The 27,218-nt window shown below is 42.2% G+C and overlaps 1 protein-coding gene across 7 annotated transcripts in view; it reads right to left on the minus strand.

The window, feature by feature from the left end:
• LOC147032810 (neuron navigator 2-like) overlaps positions 1-27,218 on the minus strand; it is a 254,665-nt gene that overhangs the window by 52,213 nt on the left and 175,234 nt on the right. For 3 of the 7 annotated variants that reach the window (XM_085870678.1, XM_085870684.1, XM_085870685.1), the window contains 6 exons: positions 21,988-22,101; positions 21,307-21,418; positions 14,654-14,805; positions 8,672-8,692; positions 7,863-8,041; positions 7,222-7,375 (listed from right to left, as the gene is read on the minus strand). In XM_085870678.1, the coding sequence (XP_085726804.1) occupies positions 7,222-7,375; positions 7,863-8,041; positions 8,672-8,692; positions 14,654-14,805; positions 21,307-21,418; positions 21,988-22,101 (732 nt within the window). The remainder of the gene's footprint in view (positions 1-7,221; positions 7,376-7,862; positions 8,042-8,671; positions 8,693-14,653; positions 14,806-21,306; positions 21,419-21,987; positions 22,102-27,218) is intronic. The other 4 variants (XM_085870682.1, XM_085870681.1, XM_085870680.1 and 1 more) reach the window with 4 other exon arrangements.

Here is a 27,218-nt window from a genome sequence, read left to right on the forward strand (position 1 = left end):
GTGTGTGTGTGTGTGTGTGTGTGTGTGTGTGTGTGTGTGTGTGTGTGTGTGTGTGTACTTATGGGGTTTCAGATTGGAGAATGGAGTCCTCCAAGGGTGGGCTAAAAGTATCCCCCTTCATTTCGGTAAGGGGTGATGATTCACAGACAAAGCTGTAATATTTTCTTTTTTCAGTTTTGTGCTGACGGCTCTCTTCAAGATCGTCACTGAGCCCAGGACGGCTTCCAAATGTAGTTTGTAATAATATTCCCAGGAATGTTTTTTTAATATCTCTGTGAGGTTCTTTGTCATCATTTCTGCAGCTCCAACTATCACTGGTACAACTTTGGCATTCTTCAGTTTCCAGGATATTTTCACTTCATTGTTGAGGTTTTTTTTTTGTATACCTTGTCGAGGCTCGTGTGAGAGCTAACACACAACACACAGCAAGGGGGACATGAGACAAGAGGAGGGGAGGGAGTGGGAAGGACAAAACAGTGGGGAACAGAGACATTAGGAGATCTGTGGAAGTGAGAGTGATGGGACGGGGAACATGGGGAATAAAAGATGGACATTACAGGGACTTTCAGGAAGGAAAGCAGGGAATTTGAAGGAGGTGGGCTTGGGTGGATTATCGGGGGCAGAAAAAAATCGAGGATTTGGATGGGGGATGATAAGAGGTGGTGGTGAACAGCAGTTTTGAAGGCCTGGAGGGAAGAATGGAAATGAATAGAGTGAGGGAGTATATTCCAAAGGTGGGGAAAAAGAGGAATGAAAGAGTGAAGGTGAGCAGTGATTTGTGATTTTGGTAGTTTTACCAGAAGGAGGTTGTTGGCGGACCCTGAGCGCCCTGTGGAAATGTGGTGGGGACAAATCGCAGAGAGCGCAGGGGGGGCCGAGGCTGGAGAGGAGACGGTAGAAGAGAGAAAGACCACCGACCAACCTGCGGTGATTGAGTGAGAGGCCCAAAGACTCAGCCTCATTGCAGGAGATGACAATGATCCGAAATGCCTTGGTTTCTACAGCGTGAAGCCGAGAGAGGTGGGAGGCAGGAGCACCAGCCCAGAGGGGAGAGCAGTACTCCATCACGCTGCAGACAAAAGCTTTGTAAGTGGTCAGGAGCTCAGGTGGGCCGAGGAAGGACTTTGCACGACAGAGGATTCCCAGTCGGCGACTGGCTTTGAAGGCGAGGTTTGAAATGTGGCTTTCCCAGGAAAGGTCATGGCAGATAGTGAGACCCAGAAGCTTGAAAGAAAGGACTTCTTCCAGGGGATTGTTGAGAAAGTGGATGGGAGGGGGGGGGGGTTCTAAACGGTCCTTTCGAAGAGACATAGTGAGAGTGTGAGATTTGTCCGGATTGAAAGACATGGTTCCACGTGTTGGACCAGTTTATGATTTTATCCAGATCCGGTGGTTTTATTTCGATTTTATCCAGATCCAGATCAGAAATTTTTTTTATCCAGACTCGACGGCGGTGAGGTGGTTTTCTGATAACAGCCAGAGAGATGTCCACTTTGACAAGGACATGGTCAGAAGAACCGATGAGAGGGGAGGAAGAGCAGCAGATATTGTCAGGGAAATTTGTCAAAATTAGATCCAGAAGAGATGGAGTACCATTGGTTGAGATCTGGGTGGGGAAGTTGACCGATTGAGTCAGTCCCAATGAGTCGCAGAAAGCTTTTGCTGAGGTTCCATGACAGGTGAGAGAGGTACCCACACCTTCGCCAACTGGCATGATGACAATTGAAGTCACCACATATGAGGAAGAGAGTTTGGATGAGAAGATAGAAGTTTGTCCATGTTTTCAGATAGTGAGGTGTAAATGGAGTCATCACTGTTAGGTGGACGGTACAGTACACATATAAACATAAGGTGGGAGTGGAGGGGAAGCCGTAGCCAGAGTTATTCCGGGGGTGTGGGGGAGTGAGGGCAGTGCACAGAGAGTGAGGAATAGAGTCTTTGATGAAGAGAGCAACTACTCCACCAGGACGAGGCTCAGGTCTGTTACACCGGAGGAGGGAGTAACCAGGGAGAGATACTTGGGAGTCAGACACGTCTTGGGAGAGGAAAGTTTCTGTTAGGCAGATTATGTCTGGTTTGTCAGTGTCAACCTGTAGGGAAAGATCTGAAAGGTTTGAGTGAAGGCCCCAGATATTTGAGGTCTACACTTTTAATGAAGAGGTAGGGGAGGAGACTTTGGGTGCAGGTGGTGGGGGGGAGGGGTGGGTAGGACAAGGGACGAGGGGGGGAGCTAAGGAGGGTTGTTGAAAGAGTGTGGGGGATTGAAGAATAGCTAGGGGAGGGGCCGAATGAGGAGGAGAAAAGGCTCTGTGGTGCTGGGGGAGTGGGGGGACAAGAGAGGGGGAAGAAGGCAGTTGAGGATTTGAGGCGGTGGAGTGAAGAGATGGAGGTGAGAGGGCAGTGGAAGGAGGCAGCTTTGTGGATGGGAGGGGGGCAACTTTGAGAAGGATGAGTGAGGGGATGAATGGTGGGAGAAAGGTGAGGGGGGAGTTTTTGAGAGAGGTGAGAGGGAGGCTTGGAGGGAGAAGAGTGGGATGGTTACTTTGAGAGTGAGGGGTGAGAGGAGTGAGTTGGCACTGAAGTTGGAAAAAAAAATAATGGTTGATGGAAAGCGAACATTCATAGCAAACTGGGGGTTTTTAAGTTTTAGGTCAGAGATGCGATTTAACACACACAATTCTTGATGGATGCAATGAAGGCGAATTCAGAGAATGGAGAGATGAAACACTGTAACAGTTGGATTTTTTTGGCAAGGTATGAAGGAAAAGTCGAATTGAGAGCAGTCTGTTTAAATAGTAGAAGAGTAGTGCATTATGATACAGTAAAGAGTACCACATGTGTGAAAGAGGAAGATGAAGCATTATAAGAGAGCGTTTTTGTTATTATTATTATTAATGTTTGAGAGAGTTTTTAACAGATTAGGTCATGGAAGTGTTGTCGAAAAAAATCAAGGAAGAAGAAGAGGAGATGAAGAAGAAGAAAATCGAGATTCGTGAGTGTGCAAGGAGAAAGGTAGCATGTTTTTTTTATCTTTCTTTTATTTAAGATACGAAATAGAGTGATTCGTTGGGAGGGATGGAGGACATTAGGAAAGTGGGAAAGATAGAAATTGAAGGTAATGGGGAGAAAAAACAAATAAACACGATCGTACATCGAGGGGAACCGGTAGGCCTCAAGCCTCAAGGGTAGGCTTCAAGCACCCGATAAGACAAGGTCGACAAAATGTCACAAAATAGCACGATTTTTGAAACAAAACCGAACTAGGAACACACAGTAACATGTAGGTGAGAAAATAAACAGTTAAAATGGGACAGATAATGACCGGAAACTTAACTTTGAGATCGTCAGCAGAGAGCCAAGTCTTGGTATTTGGTCATTTTCTTGATTTCTGCATCGTTCGTCCAAAATCACCAGTATTAACAGCTCAATCAGCAATGCCTTCTTCACCTTTTTTGTACCGAAGTATGATATCTGGTCACAATGCTTTGTTTTTGATGATCCCGCTCGATGGGATCATAATGTCATTCGTGAGCAGTACTTCCATGTTTTCAGTGATTGTTTATGGTTCATTTTCCCACTAATTTTCTGGAACTGGAAAATCAAAGTTTTTGCAGAAGTGGCAGCAGATTACATTAGAAACTCTGTTGTGTCGTTGTGTGTACTGCTGTTCTGACATAAAAAAATTCCTGTCCGGTCATGAAGAATCACATATTCTCTTTGCTAATCCCACCTCCATCCCTCACCTGTGTGTGTTCTTGTTCCTCCACCCACCCCCACCTCTCTCTCTCTCTCTCTCTCTCTCTCTCTCTCTCTCTCTCTCTCTCTCTCTCTCTCTCTCTCTCTCTCTCTGTCTGTCCCCTCCTTGCTCTGCCTTCCTAATAAAATGCAGCACTCTCCTTCCACACCTCTTCTCTTTCTTCTCTCTCTTCTCTTTTCTCTCTCTCTCTCTCTCTCTCTCTCTCTCTCTCTCTCTCTCTCTCTCTCTCTCTCTCTCTCTCTCTCTCTCTCTCTCTCTCTCTCTCTCTCCCCTTCTGTGCACCCCTCCCTCCAACAGTGTATAGCAACATTTGGTGAGGTGTCGCTCTTCCCACCCCCTCCTTTCTCACTCTCCCCCCCCTCCTTCTTCATCCACTCTGCCTCCCTTCCTCCCTCTCTCCCTACACCTGCCTCCTCTCAGTCTTTCCCTCCCTCTTTCTCCCATCCCCACTCCCCGCTTGTCCCCATCACCGAAGCGACTGGTTGTATTTGCTCGTATTTAATAACTTACTAGAATCACATCAGATAGTAGATCAGTGGAGGAGTAGCAGTTATCAATATTTAAAAAGGGGTTGAGGAAAGCATTGGAGAATAATAATCTTGTCAGAATAATTTCACTCTTGTGGAAGGATTTGAATCATTGATTAGGAATCATATGAGGAACCACTTCAATACATTTTTATTAGTTAACAATAGTAATAAAGGGTTTATGAAAGGTAGGTCGTGTTTCACATGATCATTTTTCACATTAGGAGTGACTGGACGTGTCAATGAATGGAGTGCAGTTGATGTACTCTAATTAGAATTCCAGAAGGCATTTGATATGTACCACACCAAAGGCTTTGAGCTGGGGTTAAGACTTATGGAGCTGTTGGAGTCTCAGCAAATTGGACTGATAACTGGATTAGGGATAGGAAACAAGTGAGATTGGAAAGTTGTGAGTGGTGGTACCTCAGGGATTAGCATTAGGACCATGATTCTTGTAAATTATATCAATGATTTAGAGAGCATGGAAAACAGTAGACTTAAAAAATTCACAGATGATACCAAGATTGTAGGTAAGGCAGATAGCCTAGAGTGGAGTGATCAGATGAAGGAAAGCAGAGTTGTTCGAACAGACAAAGCAGAGAAGTAGCCATTGCAGTTCAATAATGGCAATTGTAAGGTATTGTGTAATGGCAGGGAAAGTAGAAATTGGGATTATATTGTGAAAGTGGAAATTTTGTAGCATGTAACTCAGCAGAAGGATCCAGAGATTGTTGTGTGTATGGGGCTGAAGCAATAACAGTGCAGTACCAGGTAGCAATAGGAAGAGCAAATAAGATCGTAGGTTGTATTCACAAAGGGATACTTTGAAGATTGAAGGAAATTGTCTGAACATTATACAGTAATTTAGTGAGACTTCACCTCTGTTATTATGTCCAATTTTGGTCACTCTATGTGAGGAAGGACATCGTCAGGGTTCAGCATCGATCAACCAGATTGATTGCAGGGGTAGATGGACTATGATATGATGAGTGGCTGAGGAAGACTGGAGTATTTATATTTGAGAGGAGTAAATTATGAGGGAATCTCATCGAAATGTTTTTATAATAAGGGAGGGTACGCATAAAATAAATGTGGGAATGTTGTTTTTACCGAGTGTGAAAACCAGAAGCATTATTTTATATAGAGATAGTTATCCTGGTATGTTATTTGCAGCAAGGACAGTACATGAGTTTAAAATGGATTTGGATTGGTAACAAAATAATCAATCACTCTTGGTCAATACAGATAGACACACCAGGGTATATGTGGAAATGGTAGGTAAATTAGATGGATTTGATCTGTGGGTATGTGTGCATGTTGTACTGTGTTGATGAGAATGGTGAGAGCAAGGGTCGGCAACACCCAGGGCCAAGTTCACAGATGCACACCCTCTGTTTTACCTCCACTATTGAAATGCATCTTGAGGAACAGAAAAGCAGACAGAGCTTACCGAGGCAAACCTTGGTGAGGTGTCAAGAAGACGTTCAGAGGACGGAACCATGAGCTAATCAATCACTCTCAGTCAGTATTAGCATGAACACTACTCACCAGAGAAAAACAAAGCCAAGGACCTTTAAATCTCCAAGAACTGGGCCAATGGGATCACAATCGTGATGTTTTGTAATTTCAACTTTCCACCAAATTGATGCGATTCCGAGAACATTGGTCCTCAGGATAGCATTATTAACCATTGGTCACCGATCAATGATTAATTTTTATTATTCGCTGAGGCCTATGCAAATTTTACTTGCAAATCGAGTTATTGAAATTACCTTAATGACCCTCAATTCTGCACCTCCGGCAAGGTTGCACCCAGTGTGGCCACACCATTTACCCCACACTCCACCACCCCACCCCCTTCTACACTTATGGATGTGGGTCTCGTTGAGTGTGAACATGTCGTTTGTGTTAATTCAACTCCCAAATGCCTCAACCTGCAAAGTAATTAAAAAAGCATTTTAATGGGTGGATGGGGGTGGGGAGAGGGAACCCTTGCCTCCCTGTGTTTTGGATGGTTGTGTAGTGTTGTCTTGTCCATTAAGTAACCTGGATGCTTGAGCATCAAGAGTGCTGGGAGGGAAGGCAATAAAGGCCAAATGTCCTTTTCCCGTCCTTAATTGAACTGTATAACTGGAATTAGTACAATTTTAACAAGAAGTCATCGACTCATTTTGGTTTTATATTGAACAATGCAGGTTGATAATTATTCATCCTTTGGCCTTGACAGTTATTGATATTACAACCAACTCAGTATGACACATGCACTCCTTGTAAGAATCAATATCGCTTTCAAATGAAAGTCATCAATAAAAAAAGACTCAAAATATTACTTATAATAAAAAAAACAACCTCTTGGATTGCTTGTGAAATCAAATTAACTTGTTTTCAACTTTCAAAGATGGAAAAATCACATGAAAACATGTCACTGAGCCCATTATGTGGTACATTGCATCTGGATTCTTTAAATAGTTCCTCATCAATCAAACTAGGAAATTAATGTCACTTCACACCTCAACATAAATTTACTTAAATTACGTGCCCAACTTTATACAATTTGCCTGTTGGCGTTATCTATGTGTAAAAATCTCCGGTACCCCAGTGCAGATAGATCGGAACAGATTGAACAACCATTCAAAAGGATGCTCCAATGGAAACTTCATGAAACAAATTAGTTCACTGGAATCAGAAAACCACTGAACTAAACAAATATTTGGCTTCAATTACAATCAGCCTGCGAGTAGGAGGAGAATAAACATGCCCGACTAATTAAAGGACAACAATTACACACCTGTCCTGCTTTGGAAGATTTTTGGTGTGAATGAAAAAAAACAGAATATTTTAAATACGGAAGAACCCTTACAAGAATGTCCTGCAGCATTATGTTAAACAGAACCACATCTGCATGTTTAAGTCGATACGGGCTTTGGCCCAAACTACCTGCATATGGTTCATGGCTTCTCGCAGCTGATCAAGCTGATGTGCCGAGCTGAGTGCCTCCAGTCGAATATCGGTCAACTTCATCTCCTTCTCACGCAGCTCTCCACGCAACTGGATTACTTTTTCTGCCTCTGGTTCAGCTGATTCACAGATCCTGAGGGAGCAATCACAAGCCCGTGCTTATGCCTGGCCGTCCGAAATCCACCCGAACTTGAAAACAAATCAGAGACTAGTAGTGCAACCTTTGCATTTTCTGCCACTTATTTAGACATTCATAACCGAGAAAGCCAGATCCAGCAAATGAGAAAAGCATTAAATTTTCTCACAATGAATGGTATAGTCTATTGTATATATAACAGCCTTTATTGTTAATACTGATAACCAAGCTCAAACCCTTACAATAAAGTCACGTCCATATGTAAAGCGATCCAGTCACAGCTGCAAAGCTCTGCTTATTGAGATAACTTCTGTATCGCATACATTGCACTGGAGCAAATATCGGTACTCTCTTAAGTATGGCTTCCATTTCACTGTAAGCTTTCTGCACGAACCCTTTCATGCATCCCAATCAGCTTCGTTGACGTTTATAAATCCTAGTGAACTACTGGAATAGAAGAAGGAAATCTGTGGTTTGGACGTACGCTGATGCTGAGTGGGATGGCTTAATAATAGACGAGTTTGATGCTGTAGTATTGTGAGGCAGCTTTGGGGATGAAGGCAGAGATGAATCAGGGGTCGTCATCTCCTCGATGTCCGAGTGCGAAGAGGCCGACTTGGGTGATTTCTTTTTTCCAAACGCTTGCTTGAAGGAGCTCCGGAGCTGTGGGTCAAATGGATCAAGGAAAGTAGGTGGTCGACTATCATATTAAGGGAAATAAATTAAATAGCTTCTTATATAATATTCCTTATGTAAGCATGCGCTGGAGGCATTGGCACAGTTGCGCTTACCTCGGAGACCTAGCGCGCACAGCAGAGGCGGCAAAAAAGGAGGGAAATGCAGAAAGACAGCATCAGCCAAAAAGCGGTGCTCGTGCACACAGCTCAAACAGTACACAAATGGTGAGAACGTGGTCATCTCAAAGGCTTTCTTTCACAAATATGCTTCCTCAAAAATAGTCTCATAAGAGAACACCACACCCAGGGGAGGGAAAAATCGATAGTTTTGGGATAAATTACAAAACCGCTGCTAATTAAAATCAAATGGCCACGTAATGGTTTTCAGCTATTCAAATTTTGTCTTTTAACATCAATTTTTATTGTGCAACAATGGCACAATATCTACAATTATCACAGACAAGTCGTTTACAGTCACGCTGTGCACACAAAAAGACGGGCATGAAGGTCAATGGTCTGCAGGCGCCTCAGCACAGTGAGACACGCATGCAAAGCCATGTTCACAGCAATCAGAGCAAGCTTAGAGAGCAGCCTGGAAATAAAACACCATAGTCACCTTGCTTCCTTTATTGTTCACCTTAGGGGTTAACAGACAGTGAAGAGAAACAAAAGAGGGTGGGTCAAGCTGAAAGAGCCAGTAAAGAAATACACACACAGAAGCCTTGGGAATAAAGGCTAACAAATGCAGAGGAAAATCTTACAGCATTATGTTTATATGATGCTTGACCACTGTAAATCCACTATATATATGTATATATATATATATATATATATATATATATATATATATATATATATATATATATATATATATATATATATATATATATATATATATATATATATATATATATATATATATATATATATATATATATATATATATATATATATATATATATATATATATATATATATATATATATATATATATATATATATATATATATATATATATATATATATATATATATATATATATATATATATATATATATATATATATATATATATATATATATATATATATATATATATATATGTATATATATATATATATATATATATATATATATATATATATATATATATATATATATATATATATATATATATATATATATATATATATATATATATATATATATATATATATATACAGGATATATATACAGGATATATATATATACAGGATATATATATACAGTATAGATACGTATATATCTACACATAACAAAAAGAGCAACTGACCCTGAATGCAATAGGACGCTGATGTCATGCACATAAATTATATTAAAACATCACCTCCGAACTTGGACGGCCTCTGTGTGGCACTCATGAAGACCACGATTTATGGTCGCAAAAAACTTAAAACAGACCACTAATCCAGATTTCACCATAATGATGGGCTCTTCAGGATGACATAACGCTAAGTCATTTATTTGTGACAATGCTAAAGCCCCTGTCACACCTTGACGATTTAGCCAGCATATGGCAACGTATCAAAATTGTTCTAAAACGCTGGCGTACGCTGAACTATTGATGTTTTTTTCAGTTTTGGGTGTATATTAACGAGTTGGACGTATACATAACGTATAAGTCACGTACACAGAACGTTTCGATAACTTATACATAGCTTATACCAACGAATGCTTAGCGTGTTGTCGGCGTTCACAACTTATGCCCAACGATAGTCCAACTTATGCATAGCGTGGCAGCGTATCGCCGATGATCACGTGGCGTAGCCTATTAAAAGGCTGCCGCTTGACGATTCAAATCATAACCGCCTCCTGATCCATGGTCTCACCCAGTTCCTTCTCCTCCATTCACCTCTTCTTCTCCTGCCTCTATTGGCACGCAACTGGTACAGTGTCAAATCGATGAGGTCACGTTGATGTTGGAGGACAGCTAAGTAGGTATTCTCATCTCAGCCTTGCCGGATCCTCCATATCTCAGATGACATGGACATCTGCTCACCATGGAGTCTGGAACACTGATGGGTTCCTCCAGTGAACCCCATTTTTATATACCAATTCCCCAAAACGCTGCCAATACGCCATTATACGGTAGCTGTAAGTTAGAAACACGTTCAGTAAATTCTGTGGTCGTCCGGAAGACGTCAAATACGTCTACATACGTCAATGTGCGTTGGAGATACATTACACATAGGTTCAAAGCACGTTACTCATAGGTTAGAAATAAGTTTCGGGTACGCTAGACATTACCTCGACGTATTTCGACTTATGAGTAACTTACAAGTAACGTGTGTCGACGTGTGTCAACGATTGCATAACGTGCCTACAACTTATGGCCAGCGTATGCGGAATGTGTGAGTATTACGCTGGCATACGCCGAAAAATTTTGAGCATGCTTTAAATTTGTCGACGAGCTCGGCGTACAACGACGTATGCCAACGCGCTTCAGCGTGCTCTTAACGTATACAAAACTTACGCATAACATATTTGACATGTGCCAGCGTATTCGCCAAATTTTTCATACATCGGCATACGCTGGCTAAAACGTCAAGGTGTGACAGGGGCTTAAGTTTGGTTAAATAAAAATTGAACCCACTAACTTGATGAGGGAGCAATGCACCTGCCAATTCCCATAACAGCAATTGTTGCATGACCTTGCTTGGGGATCAGGCTTTTCTTCAGTGTCTTGTGACCTCGCCCTGTCTAAATCCTCATCACGTGAATTAGATAAGATAACGTGTAAGACGTCGAGATATCATGGGCACGTGGGTTATAAATTGTATCGAGAATTGTAATACGTGTGCCTTCTCCTCATTGTTCTCCCCATCCCACTTTGCTTTGATCATTTATTAAACTTGTTACCACCAGTGTTCATGATTTTGAATTATAACTGCAGAGTGATTTAAACTCGAAGCCATTAGACATTTGGCACAAAATCCTCATTATGAAGTTGTCCATCACGGTATGTATTACCCGGGGTTTGCTAGTCCCCAAATCATACTTAAATGGGGAAATTACCCGAGGCAGAAGATCTTGTTAGAGCCCTGTTCTTCATTGCATGGCTCGTGAATGACTGGCGGCCCCTGGTGACCTAAAGTGCGGTCCATGATGTGCGGCCGATAACACACAAATGTGAAAACACCCCATCATAATCCACCATAAATGTGATCAAATTGACCCAATAGTTTCAAAAAAAAGGAAACCCAAAAGTTTCCCTTCTAAAAAAATAGTGAAGATCACTGTGTTAGAGGATCTGTACATTGGAAACCGAAGCAAAGATCTCTTCGGCTTTCCTGATGGATGGTGTGCAGTCTTTGAGGACAATCCATTGCAAAAATTGGTGATCGTCCAGGTGGAAGATCTGACCATGTGTCCATCCACGGACTTGTTGGCCCTCATCACTGTGGAGCAGAAGTTCCTCCCCGGACAAGCCCTAAACATGTGTCAAGTATGTTCCTTCTCCAGGGTGTTCTGGTCGATAAAATTGAGAATTAAACTGTATCTTCCTCATATTGGCTGCAGTACAATCTTATGGAGATGTAGGGGACTATAGCTCTGCTAAACCCATGCCGAAAAGGCAGATCCTATGTAACTCATTAGTTAGAAAAGACTTTTGAAAAAAGTGTATGTATCTTTTTTTTCTTTTTTTTATGTTGGACGGATACATAGTTGGTGGAAGATAAGTTTGGTTGACTATGTGTTTGAGTAGCTTTGGATATTCATCCGCATATGTTGGCAGAGGACGTATCGACCTGTGAGCGTCTACCCTCCGATCGAACCAGAAAGGAGGAATGTAGGTTGAACTCGCTGCTCGTTGAAATTAAAAGGACATGTTGATTATCAGCAAAACATTACAGGCAATTATATAGCAGCAATGGAGTTTCACCCAGGGCATACAGACTAACAAAAGTCCACTACGACTGATGGTCTCATGTATCAACGGACCATCTTATGCTTTGTCCAAGTTTCTCTCAAATATCCTCAGGCATTTGGTGGAAAAAAACAGAGAGAGCTTTTCGCAACAGCTCAGAATTTGCACAGAGAGTGAAACACATTACTATCAAACCCCATGAAACCATGGTGTCCTTTGATATGCTGTCTGTTTACCAATGTCGCCATAGCCCTGACATTTGAGGTGGCAGGTCTGCGCTTACTAAATGATGACAGCTGGAAACAGGCATATGGCTTGTTGAATCCTACAGATGTACGTAATCTTCTCAGCGCTTGCCCTTCTTCCACTTGTTTTGTTTGTGATGGAATATACCACAAACAGGTGTTCGGTACCACTATGGGTAATCCTGTATCTGTTGTGGTTGTGAACATGGTGATGGAGGAATTGGAGGAATGTGCCTTCCCAGCCCTAACAACCAACCAAGTGTATGGTACTGTTACATGGATGACACATTTGTCATCTGTCACAGCGAGGCAGTGAACACCATACATGTGGCCATTGATATCACCTTTCCTTCCATCAGTTTCACACATGAAAAGAGACAAAATGGATCCATCACTTTCGTGGATACCATGGTGACAATAAGTTCCACAGGAAGGTTGAACATCACTGTTTACAGGAAGGCCACTCACACTGACCTTTACCTTGATTTTAACTCTTGCCATCCCATGGAACACAAACGATCCATGATACACACCCTTCAAAAAAGAGCACGTGATTTACCATGACAGTGACAGAACGGAGGAAAGAGGAGAAACATCTTCGAGATGTTCTGAAGACAAATGGCGACTGTGACCGATTGTTACCGAAAAGGGAAGCAGTCTTGGCGCAGCCAAAAAACAGAACTGTCCAACAGCAACAACTGAAAGGTTTTTGTGTTTTGCCTTTTGTGCCAGGCATCTCACAAAGAATTGACAAAGTTTTGAAATTGGCCGGTGTGAGGGTGAATTATAAACCTGTGTTCATCATGAGGCAGACACTCATCGCCATGAGGCAGACAAGCTTCCCAGGAATGACGAGGTCGGGGTGGTGTACACGGTTCCCTGTAGTTGTGGGGCAGAATATGTGGGTGAGGCAGGATGAACCTTAGGCCAGTGCATCACAGAGCATCGCAAGGCCTTCTACTATAACTATCTGAGAAGATCTGCTGTGGCCAAACTTGGGGTGAAGGCTGATCATGTTCCATTATGGGATAGTGTCAGCATTTTGAACGTGACCCCCAATAAAGCCAGAAGATGGATTTTGGAGGCAAAGTATGCTGAGGAAACCATTAAATCACTCACCAAGGAGGTGGTTGACTTGCCATGAGCATTTGGCCTAATCATTCGGAAATGCACCAGAGATACCCAATTACCCAATGTATAACATAGCACCCAGTTTGGATTTACTTTTTTTTACATCATCGTCATCCCCACACATATGACCTCCCCCCCCACCTTTCAAACCCAAAGTCACAATCATTCTTGGTGTCTCAGGCCATTACATTCAACAAATGTTTGTTGATAATACATATATCAGTTTAGCCTAATTGATTCACATAACATCCATCACCTGAAGCAAGTGTTGCATTCATGTTTGTTTTTCATCACATTGATTTCAATGAATCGTTCTGAGGTTGGTTTGATTTTATCGTTCGTTTGATTTAATATACCAACATTGCGTTCAATATGGTTTGACGGTTTGCTTGGTTTTATACTTTGGTTTGATTTTTGGTTCGGTTGATTTAACGTACCAAAAATAAGATTTGAAGGTCACGTGTCTGGTTCCAGAATGGCGTTGATTGGTGGGTCTGGCTCTGCCTCACACTCTTTTTGCATTGTTTTCAGGGGGATTTGGAGTTTTTATTTACTCTTGAGAAAGGTCAGTGGGTGTATGGTTGTGTTTGTCAGCACTAAATAAGTGTCAATCTGGAGTGAAGTTGCTCTGTGTTGCTGGTGTTTGTTTGCTCAATTAAATGCTTTGAGAAATCAAAATGAATTAATGTGATATATATATATATATATATATATATATATATATGTATATATATATATATATATATATATATATATATATATATATATATATATATATATATATATATATATATCTACATCTACACACACACACACACACACACACACACACACACACACACACACACACACACACACACACACACACACACACACACACACACACACACACACACACACACACACACACACACATCAAATTTGTCTTGTCAAAGCTCATTTAAGACATCTTATTAAATTGAGCTTCCTGTATTAAGAAATAAGTACCAGACTTAATTGGCTCGGAAGTGAAAAAAAAGTACCGGAAGCAATGAGATGACCTCAGCGATTGCAAGACATTTACCTCTCGGGTGAATGTGTCACATAAATAAGATAATATTCACACCGCTATACTCTTGGTGTGAAGTCAACTCTGCAAGAATCCCAATTAGGATTCAGTCACGCACTATTCAAGATACATTAAGAAGAGGTCCCTCTGCCTTTGGTAATGAAACAACTGAAATTATTGCAACATTATGCCCATGGCCTGACAATGAGATACTTGGTCTTTAGCGGCACAACGGGGTCCTCTTAAACAGTGCCAAATGGTCCCATACCCAATTCTTCTTTTTCTTCTTCCTCGCATCAGGTGTCTCAGTGCAGCTTCCCATGCTGGAGTGGCTAGTGGCACTGTTAATGCTTGAAACGCTGTCTGAAGAATGTTGCCGTCGCATTCGTGCATCAGAGGACTGGCTTGAACTTGCACTCCCTGCATGATGGGCCAGGGTAATGGATGCAACATCAAAAATAGAAAAGAGTTTGAATTTTAGTCATTCTTTATGCACCACCATTGGAAGAAAAGCATTCACATGCAAGATAATGATATTATCTGGGAAACAAACAAACAAACGTGGGGAACATACAAACAAACAAACAAAATAAAAAACTGTCCTCAAACTACCGTAAAATTGTACATTTTATTCATTTGTGTTTTCCATATATTCATCATGAAGGTTTTCTGAAGATTTTTTGACAAAAGCTCAGTTGGCCAAAATGTTATGGCCTGGCCAGACACACTGAAGCTCAATCTATAATAATAAATGTCAAGATGTGTGTCAGTGTGTCTCGTTCATAACTCCAAAACCATGAAACGAATTAACAGCTTACCTTGATGAAAGGCTTATCCTTGGTCAGCCCAACTTCACCTCGCAGTGGTCTCAGCCACCATTTTGATTTGGTCGACTCAAAAAGCCTTGCCTTGGAAAACTGATCGACTCTCACAGACTAATTCAAGCATATAATCGAAATACGATTTCCGATTTGAGGATCGGATGAAGTGTCGACACTGAATAAGTGTTGAAATCTCGAGTGAAATCTGAAAATGTTAAGAAATTAACGATGTTTTCGTTTTGCCAGGTGTGTCCCATCACCAATCAGCTTGCTATCACTTACCAACCCAGGCATTCCTTATCAACTGTTTCATTGGAGTGCTTGATTGAATGCTTAAGCCACTTGGTAAGTGGTCTCCAAGCTGCTTGGTTGTTAGTTTGCAAGCCATGGTGATACATGGCAAAAGTTGCTGCAGTCACTCTGCAATGTCACTCTGCACTGTCACTCTGCACTGTCACTCTGCTAAACACAACCAAAAGTACATCGATCGACATACAAAGTTCAGGCCCCACCAGCTTGCACTGAGCGGGTGCCGTGTGATTCCTCGGGTCGTGCCTCACTCACTGAAAATGTGCAATTTATTTTTCGACCACATCACATTCTTTCACCTTTTTGTGCGATCCACTTTCATTCTACCACTCGTCACATTGACATACATACATACATATAAAAAAGAACATCCATCAACCTCATGTTCAGTGTTCTGCCATGTTGGTTTGAGCTGACAAATGCATAAACTGGCATTTTGTGTTTTCTCTTGCTTGATATATTTTTAGATCCTCGTGGAGGATCTCTAAGTCTTACTCACGTTGTTGTTCTTGTGGACTTTTTTGTTTCACAGCCTACAGTTTTCATCAAAACTTCCTGAAACTTGGCATATATATGTAAAAATTCCCTGCGCAGACAGTAACCATCTCTGATTTTGAAAATTCCTCGTAGAAAAAAAAAGTTATGACATCAAAATATCTCCGCGAATGGAAATCGCCTAAAAGATTATCTCCGAGACTAGGCAAGCTTTTTGAATTCTGTTTGCGTGAATCGAACGGGGCATTAGCAGAGATGAATTACCGCACATATGATACATCACGATGACGTCATATAAATTTTTATGACGTCATTCCTGTTTTTTGACATTTTTTGTTTTTTGTTTCATTTGTTTCACAGCCTACAGTTTTTCATCGAAAGTTTCTGAAACTTGGCATATACATGTAAAAATACCCCGCGCAGACAGTACCCATCTCCGATTTTGAAAATTCCTCCTGGAAAAAAAGTTATGACGTCAAAATATCTCTGCTGATGGAAATCACCTAAAAAATTATCTCCGAAACAAGGCAAGCTTTTTGAATTCTGTTTGCGGGAATCGAACAGTGAATTAGCAGAAATGAATTATCGCACATATGATACATCACTATGACATCATATCAATTTTTATGACGTCATTCCTATTTTTTGACATTTTTTGTTTCAGAACCCAGAGTTTTCATCGGATCTTCGTGAAACTTGCCATGTATATGCAGAAAGCCTACGCGCAGGCAGTAACCATCTCCGGTTTTGGAAATTCTTCCTAAAAAAAAAGTTAACGTCATAATATCGCCACTAATGAAAATCGCCTATACCATTATCTGCGAAACTAGTTTGTTTCACAGCCTACAATTTTCATCGAAACTTCCTGAAACTTGGCATACATATGTAAAAATAACCTGCGCAGACAGTAACCATATCCGATTTTGAAAATTCCTCCTAGGAAAAAAGTTATGACGTCAAAATATCTCTGCTTATCAAAATCGCCGAAAAAATTATCTCAAACTAGGCAAGCTTTTTGAATTCTCTTTGCGGGAATTGAACAGGGCATTAGCAGAGATGAATAACTGCACATAGGATACATCACTATGACATCATATCAATTTTTATGACGTCATTCCTATTTTTTGACATTTTTTTGTTTCACAACCCAGAGTTTTCATCGGATCTTCGTGAAACTTGCCATGTATATGCAGAAAGCCCACGCGCAATCAGTAACCATCTCCGATTTTGGAAATTCTTCCGAGAAAAAAGTTAACGCCATAATATCGCCGCTAATGGAAATCGCATATACCATTATCTCCGAAACTAGGCAAGCTGTTTGAATTTTGTTTGCGGGAATCAAGCCAGGCATTAGCACAGATAATTTATCGCAAACCTGATACAACACAATGATGTCAGATTCGTTTTTATGACGTCATCATTAAGAGGACGAGGATCTTAGCTCATTCGAGCTTGTTGTTTCACAGCCTACAGTTTTATATATACATATACATATATATATATATATATATATATATATATATATATACATGTATATATACAAATGTATACATGTATATATACATATATACATATATATATATATATATATATATATATATATATATATATATATATATATATATATATATATATATATATATAGTTACGGATTTCAGAATCCGATCTGACGAATGCATACAAACATCTCGGTCCTCAGACAGTTATTTCCCTAAATGCATGTCCAGGATAGACCCATCCATTGATAGCATTGAGAATGGTAAAGAATAGATTCCCTCTCTTATAGAAAGCTCCTTTTTAGCTCGCCTGTTCGAAGAACAGAGAGCTATAGCGATAAACCCAGCGTGAGTGTGAAAATGTTAAAGTTTTTGGTGCAAGTTATTTAGAAGCTTGCCATTCGTTTAATATGTGTACTAGGATGCTGATATTTGGCATGGAGGTTCCTTTGGGGTATACTATTGATGTAGTGAAGTTGAAATAAAAAAAAGAATTTAAAATGTTTTAAATTTTTGACCTGTATTGAACTTAACTTTTTCTGTAGTACATTAATTACCATTAAAGTTTTTGGTGCAAGTTATTTTTTAGAAGCTTGCCATTCATTTAATGTGTACTAGGATGCCGATATTTGGTATGGAGGTTCCTTTGCGGTATATTATTGGTGTAGTGAAGTTGAAATTGACAAATGATTGAAATTTTTTTTTTCAATTTCAACCTAAGATGGTGTCAAAGCCACCCAATGCTCGCCTGTTTATACTAGATGCTTGCCATTCATTTAATGTGTACTTGTTTACTGTTTGCAATATACAATAACATATATTGTTTTAAAATTATTTGGATCAGACTTCACTGCAATGCTTTATAAAACAAGGACAAAATGTGTCCAAGAGCCACGTCATAAAGGTTTTGTCTTCACCAAAAGAAGAAGAAGAAGAACAACAACAACAACGCGGAGCTCTCTTAGAGCCAGCGTTCGCAACGCAACACGGCTAAAATATTATTAGACTGGCCTTCTAAAAACGATAAATGTATAAACAGGTGAGCATTGGGTGGCTTTGACACCAACTCTCTGGTTATCTTTACGACAGACACATTCATGCGCGTGACATAGCCCTTAGCCCAGCGGAGGCTCAACACCAACCTCTTTCCACCGACGTTGACACCCTCCCTTTTCCATCAACGTTTGACACCCGAGTCAGCAGCTCTATGGACGCTAACTGGCTCTTTTTCGTATCGGGATGAACATTGAGGTGATAATTGTTGTTGACATTTGATGAGCGCTTCATGTTTTCACTCCATAATTCTGGCAAATGGCTGCTTTCTGCCGTTCGTCCAGCACCACAAGCATGGCATCGTAGGCAAGGAATGATGGCGGGAAGGGCACGTTGTCACGTGCAACAGTGCGCAAATGGGCGGGGTGGATTTGGCTGGAGTCTGCTTGAGGCTCCGCCCAGACGGGCCGCCTATAGAGAGGATGAAAGGACCGTTTTTTTTTTTTCCAGTCAGTTGGCGATAGCTGGTTGCGGTTCTGATAGCTTTGAGAGTGTTTCAGTCCGTTCCAGTCAGACAGCTGTTTCATTCAGTTCCAGTCAGATGGCTGCTTCATTCAGTTCCAGTCAGACGGTCGTTTCGTGAGTTCCAGTCAGATGGCTGTTTCAGTCAGTTCCAGTCAGATGGCTGCTTTGTTGGTCATATTCAGACAGTTGGTGAGCTGGCCACAGTTGGTGACGGCCTTGCAGCCTTACAACTTCTCACAGCTCCTAACAGCTGTCCATCGGTTGTGGCTCCTGGTGGCTCCTGATGGTGGGTGACGCTCGGACCTTTAATGCTGGTTCCGCTCGAGACTTGCTCTTGGCGTACCTAATTCTTGGGGGTGACATTGACTGGCGTTCAGGCCTGTTTGCAAGTGGGTGTATGGCAAGGCAGGGTGTTGGCAACGGACATGGCACGCTCCACATTTCAGGACATTTTATTTGACACACTACGACTTCTATTTGGTGAGCGAGACTGGAATTCTCTCCCCCCCCCCCCCACCCCGAATGATTTGCTGAGTACTCTTGTCTCATGTTTAATTGTAAAGTAAGGCATAGTGATAAGCATCTGCTTTTTGTCTCTTTTTCAATCAGTACCTGATTAATTCTTTATTTGCTTGCAATCATTTTGATTGATTTGGATTTACTAATTTTCACCACAAGGAAATAAAAAGTTCTTTTTATTTATTTTTGCCTTATTAATAAATTCCTTGTTGACGTTCCAACCTGACCGTGCTTGTCCTTTCCTTCCATTGATCCAGCATTGTCTGAACCTAGATAGGCTGGGAGGTAATTACCAAACGAATTGACCTGTAATAGTCGGCATGCACCAGCGTTTAAATGCTCGGCTGCCATAATTAAGATCTAATCAAGATAAGATTGGTGCTTTGTCGTGGGCACGCTCCCCATTCAGAAAGCCAGATGACCTTGAGTTAAATGGCAAAATTTCCACATGACCTCTAGTTAAATGGAAAAATTAGACGGTGGACACTGGAACTTGTGGTTAACTGATTGGTGTTCGTGGTTCTAAAGCAACCCACCATACCACGAAGTTAACTGTGAGCGGCGGCCCCAGGTTTGGCTCTTCCGAGGACAAACGGGGATTAACCCCCTCATAATACACTTGGTATCCATGGGTGTAACAATATATATATATATATATATATATATATATATATATATATATATATTTGTGTGCATGGTCATTAAGAATAACATATTATTCTCTTTGCCAACTTCCACTCCCCTCACCCCCATCATTCTGTTTGCCAACTCCTGCCACCACCCCCACTCTTTCCCTTACCTTTCACTCTTCCCCCACCCCCCTCTCTTTGTCCCCTGGTAAATAATATGCAGATATAGGTGTGTGTGTGTGTGTATGTGTGTGTATGTGTGTGTGTGTGTGTGTGTGTGTATGTGTGTATGTGTGTGTGTGTGTGTGTGTGTGTGTGTGTTCATTAAGCATAAGACATCATTCTCTTTGCTAACCCTCCCTCCTCCTCTCACCTTTCTCTCTCTGTCTCTTCCTCACTCCCTCCTCTTAATAAAGTGCAGCACTTTCCTCCCACACCACTCTCTCCTCCCTCTCCCCTCCATTTCTCTTTTCCTCACTCCCACCCCCCCCTCCTCACACCCCTCCCTCCCGGATTATATAGCAATGTGTGGTGAGGCAGCACTCCCCCTTCCTCTTTCTTCCCCTCTATCGCCCTTCACTCTCCTCCTCCATGTCTTCACCCTCCACTCCCTCCACTCTCCCACCCTGCTCCCTCCCCCCACTTCATCTCTTCACCTTCCCTCCTCTCTCACCACTCTCCCCATATCTCTTTCTCTCTCCTCCCCACTCTTCGTATCCCCGTCAGCGAAGTGACGGGTGGTATTTGCTCATGGAAAATAAATCAAGACACGACAGAGATTTTAAAAAGGGTGTCTCACTCTTGATGCCCTGCAGGGAAGCTAATCACTATGACTTTGCCCTTTCACATTTTGATTCAGTTCATTAAAACACACACACACACACACACACACACACACACACACACACACACACACACACACACACACACACACACACACACACACACACACACACACACACACATACACAACCCCATCTGCTGTTCAGGGGGAGGTGGGGGGGGGGACGGGACAACAAAGGCTATGATATAAAAAGTTTATTTCGTGTGTGTGTGTGTGTGTGTGTGTGTGTGTGTGTGTGTGTGTGTGTGTGTGTGTGTGTGTGTGTGTGTGTGTGTGTGTGTGTGTCAGACCTTTACGGGAAAGCTCCGGAGTGTTGATGACTCCACTGATGGCAGCCTGAGCTGCAACATTTTGTCTCTTCATCATCTCAATGGTCTTCCTCAGTTCATTCAGCTCAGAGTCCTTTTAGAGAGAGACATACAAAAGGTCAGAATGCTACAAAAGGCCAATCTTATAGTATCAACATTATTTTGTCCATATGGTATAAAGGTACATGGCATTATTGATTGCAATCAGACCAATATAGGAATAAATCCAAAAACATATAGCTGACTACATAAGCCCACAACCATACAACAGATATGCTAGTTGGAAGTGAGGAAATAAATGAAAATAGATTAAAACACACACACACACACACACACACACACACACACACACACACACACACACACACACACACACACACACACACACACACACACACACGAATGGCTTTAACATGCCAGTCTACTGATTTTGAAGTAATAACGAGAAATCCATACGGCACACAGAAATCTGGCAAACCTGATATTCAAAGTCTGTGTTTTTGGCTTAAAAGCATTTGATCCAATCAGAAATCACTTCCTATTGTACACGCTTGGGTTACCCATCTCTTAGCTAAAATTTGTTTCAATTATTAAAAAAATAACTTGCCCTGATAAAAAACAAAAGAAGGAGAGCGACCCACAAGGTAGATGTGGTGCGTATACCTTCTGTTCCGCAGACATTGTGAGACTCTGTAGGCGACTTGTCATGTTGGCCAGGCTTTGCTCAAAGGCAGCTACTAGGTGGGCCTGCTGGGAACATATGGGGATAATCCAGAACTGCCATTATGGTTAAAAGAAGTTCAAAATTATCCAAAAGATCAAAGATTATCATTTACACCAACGACAATTAATATAAGCAATGGGAATTATTTGTTCCTTAAGTAAGACTAATAGGAAAGAATATGGAAAAGAAAATACATTTCATTTTCTGATGCAAGAACAATATGCAGCATGGCCATGACAGAGCAATGGCTAACTGCTGCAAAAAATCCAAATGCTTATAGTGTCATCTCCATCATGAGGTTAACTGATTTGTTAACCTCATTAACAAAAACAAAAGCTTTATGAGGCTCTTTGTAAGCCTCATAAAGCAATTGCATCTGGGGATTTGATATTTAAAATAGTCCTGCTTGTTACCAACTACCACTCCTTGGAGGAAAATGCACGTCTGGTTTTAAAGAGTTTACTGCTGTTCATCTAACCATATCTCAGAGGGAAGGATAAGTCTTACAGTTGATACATCATTAATCTTTGTTTGAGATTGTTAAAAGAAGCTTGACCCAACCCTTCAATTAAGGACGGTTGGCCTTATGTCTAAAGATGATGCTCTAACGCAGGGGTTCTCAACCTTTTTTTACTGGGGTACCATTTCACATGTTCGTGGTCCCACCGAGTACCACTGTACCAAAATTCACCTAAAATAGTATTTATTTGCGATACAGATATAACAATGGGGAGTTAAACAATACTCACAATTCACAACTATGACATTGAGCAATCTGATGTGAACAAAAGAATGATACAGTAAGTACCTATTTGATTGTGTAAAACGTCCAGTCAATGGGATGGTTGAGCCTGCTTCTTGCTCATAAGCAGGTCGATGTCAGGCTTTGTTTTGGATAAAGCGCACCGAACATCATGTTCAACATCCAGTAGGGATCTTTGTTTTGTTTTTAGAATAACGACTGACGAGAACCCAGCTTCACACAGCCATGTAGATGGGAATACTATGAGCGAATGAACAGCCAGGGCAGCTAGCTTAGGGTAAGAGCCCTACATTCCAGACCAGAAGTCCGCAAGATTCATCTCGTCAAACTGATCTCGGGCTGTGGAGTCGTTCTGGAGATCAATCAAGCTTTCCTGTTGTCCTGTTCCAGGTGGCAAATCCAATGCATTCATGCGAAATGGGTTGCGAATCATTTTCAGATCCAGTTCCTTGAGATCCGGAAAATAGGAATTTAATTCCTCATCCAAATAAGCGAGGTGATCTTTTACCAGTTGTATTAACTCCCTTGGGGGATTCTTTTCACGCTTCTGAAGAATATTGGCCGTGCAAGAAAACATGACCACCACTCCCGCTTCGACATTCGTCTTCCACAGACGGAGTTTTTCCTGAAATCCCTTGACCTTGTCTATGAAGTCAATGATAGTCGTGCCAGTCCCCTGAAGAGACTTGTTCAGGGCATTTAACTGAGAGAAAATGTCGACCAAATAAGCCAGGTGCAATGCCCAGTCGGGGTCGTTCAAAGCAGCGACGAAATCGACAGTCTTTGGTTCCATCGTTTTCGAAGAATTCACGAAGCTCAGCTCGCAGTTCAATCACGCGCTCCGCCATATTTCCACGGGATAACCATCTCACCTCGGTGTGGAATAAGAGAACTATGGTCGGAGTCGAAATCCTCGCAAAGTTTCTTGAAAAGTCGCGAATTGAGAGCCTGGGATTTCACATGGTTCACAATTTTGATCATGGCTGAGAGAACGTCGGTCAATGGCTTGGGGAGCGCCTTGGCTGTGAGTGCGTGGTGATGGATCGTACAGTGTAGGCCGCACACTTCAGGATCAACTGCCTTCACAAGCGTTTGGAAAGCTGATCTGCACCCCAACATAGCTGGAGCACCATCTGCAGTACAGCCTTTCAGATCAACCCATGACAGCCTAACTTGATCAAAGACGGAAGACACCTCTTCAAAAATGTCCTTTGCTTTCGTTGTGGTTTTAAGCGGGCGGAAAAATAGTATTTCATCCTTGAACTTGGCTTTATGCACGTACCGAACAAACGCTAACAGTTGGGCACAATTTGCCACGTCAGTTGACTCATCCAATTGCATAGAAAATCTGCATGGAGATGCCTTGATTTCTGCCACCACTTGGTCACGAATATTGGTTGACATTTCTTCAATGCGCCGCTGAACTGTGTTGTTTGACAACGAAAGAGAATTGAGCTTCTTGGCACTTTGTTCTTCCAGCATGAGACGTACGATATTCTTTGTGGCGGGAAGGATGAGGCTTTCACCGATGGTGTGAGGTTTTTTCTGTTCTGAAATTCCCAGTGTAACTAAGTAGGATGCCTTTACGGCTGCCGTGGACTGCTGTTGAAAACTGCCGCTGCCGTCGAAGCGTGCTCTTTTCATGGCATTTTCCTTCCGACGAAAAAAATCATGGTCCTTGTCGCTGTGTTCAGGATGAACAGAATCAAAATGGCGCTTCAATAGACTTGGCTTCATAGATTGATTGCCGAGAACTTTTCCACAAATCACACACTGTGGAGCTTCTAATTCACCTTTTTGGATGGAAGATGGATAACTCTCCGAATATTTTCGCATTGACATGATGCTGGTGAGGCCTAAGTCACATTTGCTCTACGGCGAGGATACGGCGGCCGTACGCCCTCTGAATTGACAGAAACGTGCGGCGGCCGCATAGTTTCTGCGGTGGCCTCAGGGTGGCCCTACGCCGTTTGGCTATCTTTTACAGGCCGAAGGGGTCGCCGTGGAATTATAACGCGGAGTTATAACTTTTTTCATTTCTACGTTCGCCGTAGCAATTCGACAAGCCGAAAAAAAAACTGGTAAAATAAAAGAAAATAAAAAAGAACCCACTCGTTACCGTCCATCTGGCCGCACGTTCGCCTTCGGGCCTGGGCCCCCCTGCGGTCGCCTTGCGGGCACCTTGAGGCTACCTTGCATCTGCCTTGAAAATTATATGGCCGCCGCAGGGCCCGCTTAAGGTCACCGTGCGACATCAAATCAAAGACCATACGGCAACCCCATGTTTTCGGTCTCCACAATTTCTAAATACCCCGTGCGGCTCCCCGAAAAATAAAAACATATGTGACTGCTACATTGTGTGACCGTGGAAATACTGCGGCCGCCGTATAATTGCTAGTGGCCGTAGATTTTGGAGACCCCACGGCCGCCGTGGCAAATATGACTTAGGCCTGAACAATAACGGTAACAATAAGCCGGGCAATAAGCAATGATGACAGTGTGGCGTGTAGAGACAAAACGAATAATAAGACTTGTGCACAATGGCCGATAACAAACAGCTGTCAGTGTACAGAAGCTTTCGATATAAATTTAATTATTGTGCAAAAGCTGCATGAGAGAGAAGTAAAATAAAAACTGCGTTAAAAAAAGCATGCTGCCACGTACCACCGATGAAGTCCGAATGTACCACCTGTGGTACGCGTACCACAGGTTGGGAACTCCTGCTCTAAGGTCTTTATGGCATGAAAGCTCTGTTTAGATGTAAGGGTGAAAACCTGTACAACCATGGTCCATATCTTGCATGACTCTCCAAGCTTTCTTCCTATGTCATCCAACGTCATCTCCACACATGGCTTACTGACTTCTTCTGTTCTCGTGGCCAGCGTGTGGCACTCAATGGAATCCTTTCATCTCCTATCCCTGTCAAGCTGGGAGTGCCCTAAAGCAGTGTGCTGGGCCCTCCCTGTCCTATTCCTGATTTTCATCAATTATCTCTGACTCTCAGTGAACTCCCCTTTATCTATTTGATGATGACTCCACCCTCTGCCATGACATCCCTCATCTTTCTGAAAGGCAGGCTGCAGCCCCTTCCCTCTCTTTAGACCTTGAACAAAAAATCACAAGCTGGTAAAACATTTGGAAAATGTCTTTCAATCCTGACAAATCTCACACTCTCACTATATCTCTCTGAAAGGACCACCTCTCAAACCCTGCTCTTAATTTTTTTAACAATCCTCTTGAGGAAGGTAAATTATTCAAACTCCGAGGTCTTACAATCAGCTACGGTTTTTCTTAGGCAAACCACATTTCAAAGTTGGCCACCAAAGCCAGCCACTGACTGGGCATCTTCCATTGTACAAAGTCCTTCCTTGGAACACCTGAACTCCTGTCCACCTACAAGGCTTTTATCCTCATCTTGATGGAGTTCTGCTCTCCCCTCTGGGCTGGCTCCCCTGCCTCATATCTTGCTCAGTTTGATGCCATGGAAACCAAGGCTTTCATGATTATTGGACTCTCCTGTGATGAAGCTGAATCGATGGATTGTCACTTCACAATTGCAGACAGGTCGGTGGTCTCTGTCTTCCACTGCCTCCTTTCTGGTCTTGCACCCTCTCCTCTTTTCTGTGCTTTGTCCCTCCCACCCCCAGTTCTCTACAGGGCACACAAGGTCCACCATCAACCCACTTCTGGTGAAACTACCGAAATCCAGGATCATTGCTCACCTCCACTCATTCGTTCCTCTTTTCCCACATGTGAAATCAGCTTCCACATCCTCTTCAATCTCATTCTTCCCTCCAGGTCTTCAAGACGGCTGTTCACCACCATCTCAGTCACACCAATCTCAGTCACCATCACCACACCAATCCAAGACCATGATCTTTTTTACCCTTCTTAACCCCCCACCCAATCCCCTCCTCCTTCCAATTTTCATTTTTTTCCCTCCTTGAAGTCTCCTTCAGTGTCCATATTATCCACCCCGTGCAGGCATGTTTTGCGTACTGTTTTTGTCTCTTATGTCCTGATCCATTCAGTGTACGAGCTCTTCCAGAAGCCTCAACTACATACAGTATACAAAAAATAAATAAATAGGGTAGCCTGCTGGCTATCATCAGCCATGATCCCACATCCCACCCTAACGACTACCCCCCACCCCCACCCCCTCCTAACAGTAATTCCCAGATGAACACCAAAACAAAGCAGGTGCGTGCTATTGATGGGGCAGAGGGGAAGAAAGATACAAGCACAACCACCGTTGGTGGATGAAATGTACAAGTTCGTTCAGAAAAATGTTGTCAGTGTTAAACTGTTTGGGGGTTGAGGGAGCAGTTGCTCCCAGAGGGAGTAGTTGCTTCGAGCAGTAACAATCCACAGAAGGCCCCTAATTCTGAAATGGTACAACCTATGCAT

Source organism: Eptatretus burgeri, chromosome 2 (assembly GCF_056783735.1).
Source record: "Eptatretus burgeri isolate ZD-2024b chromosome 2, Ebu_testis_v1, whole genome shotgun sequence".
NCBI classification, from domain to species: domain Eukaryota; kingdom Metazoa; phylum Chordata; class Myxini; order Myxiniformes; family Myxinidae; genus Eptatretus; species Eptatretus burgeri.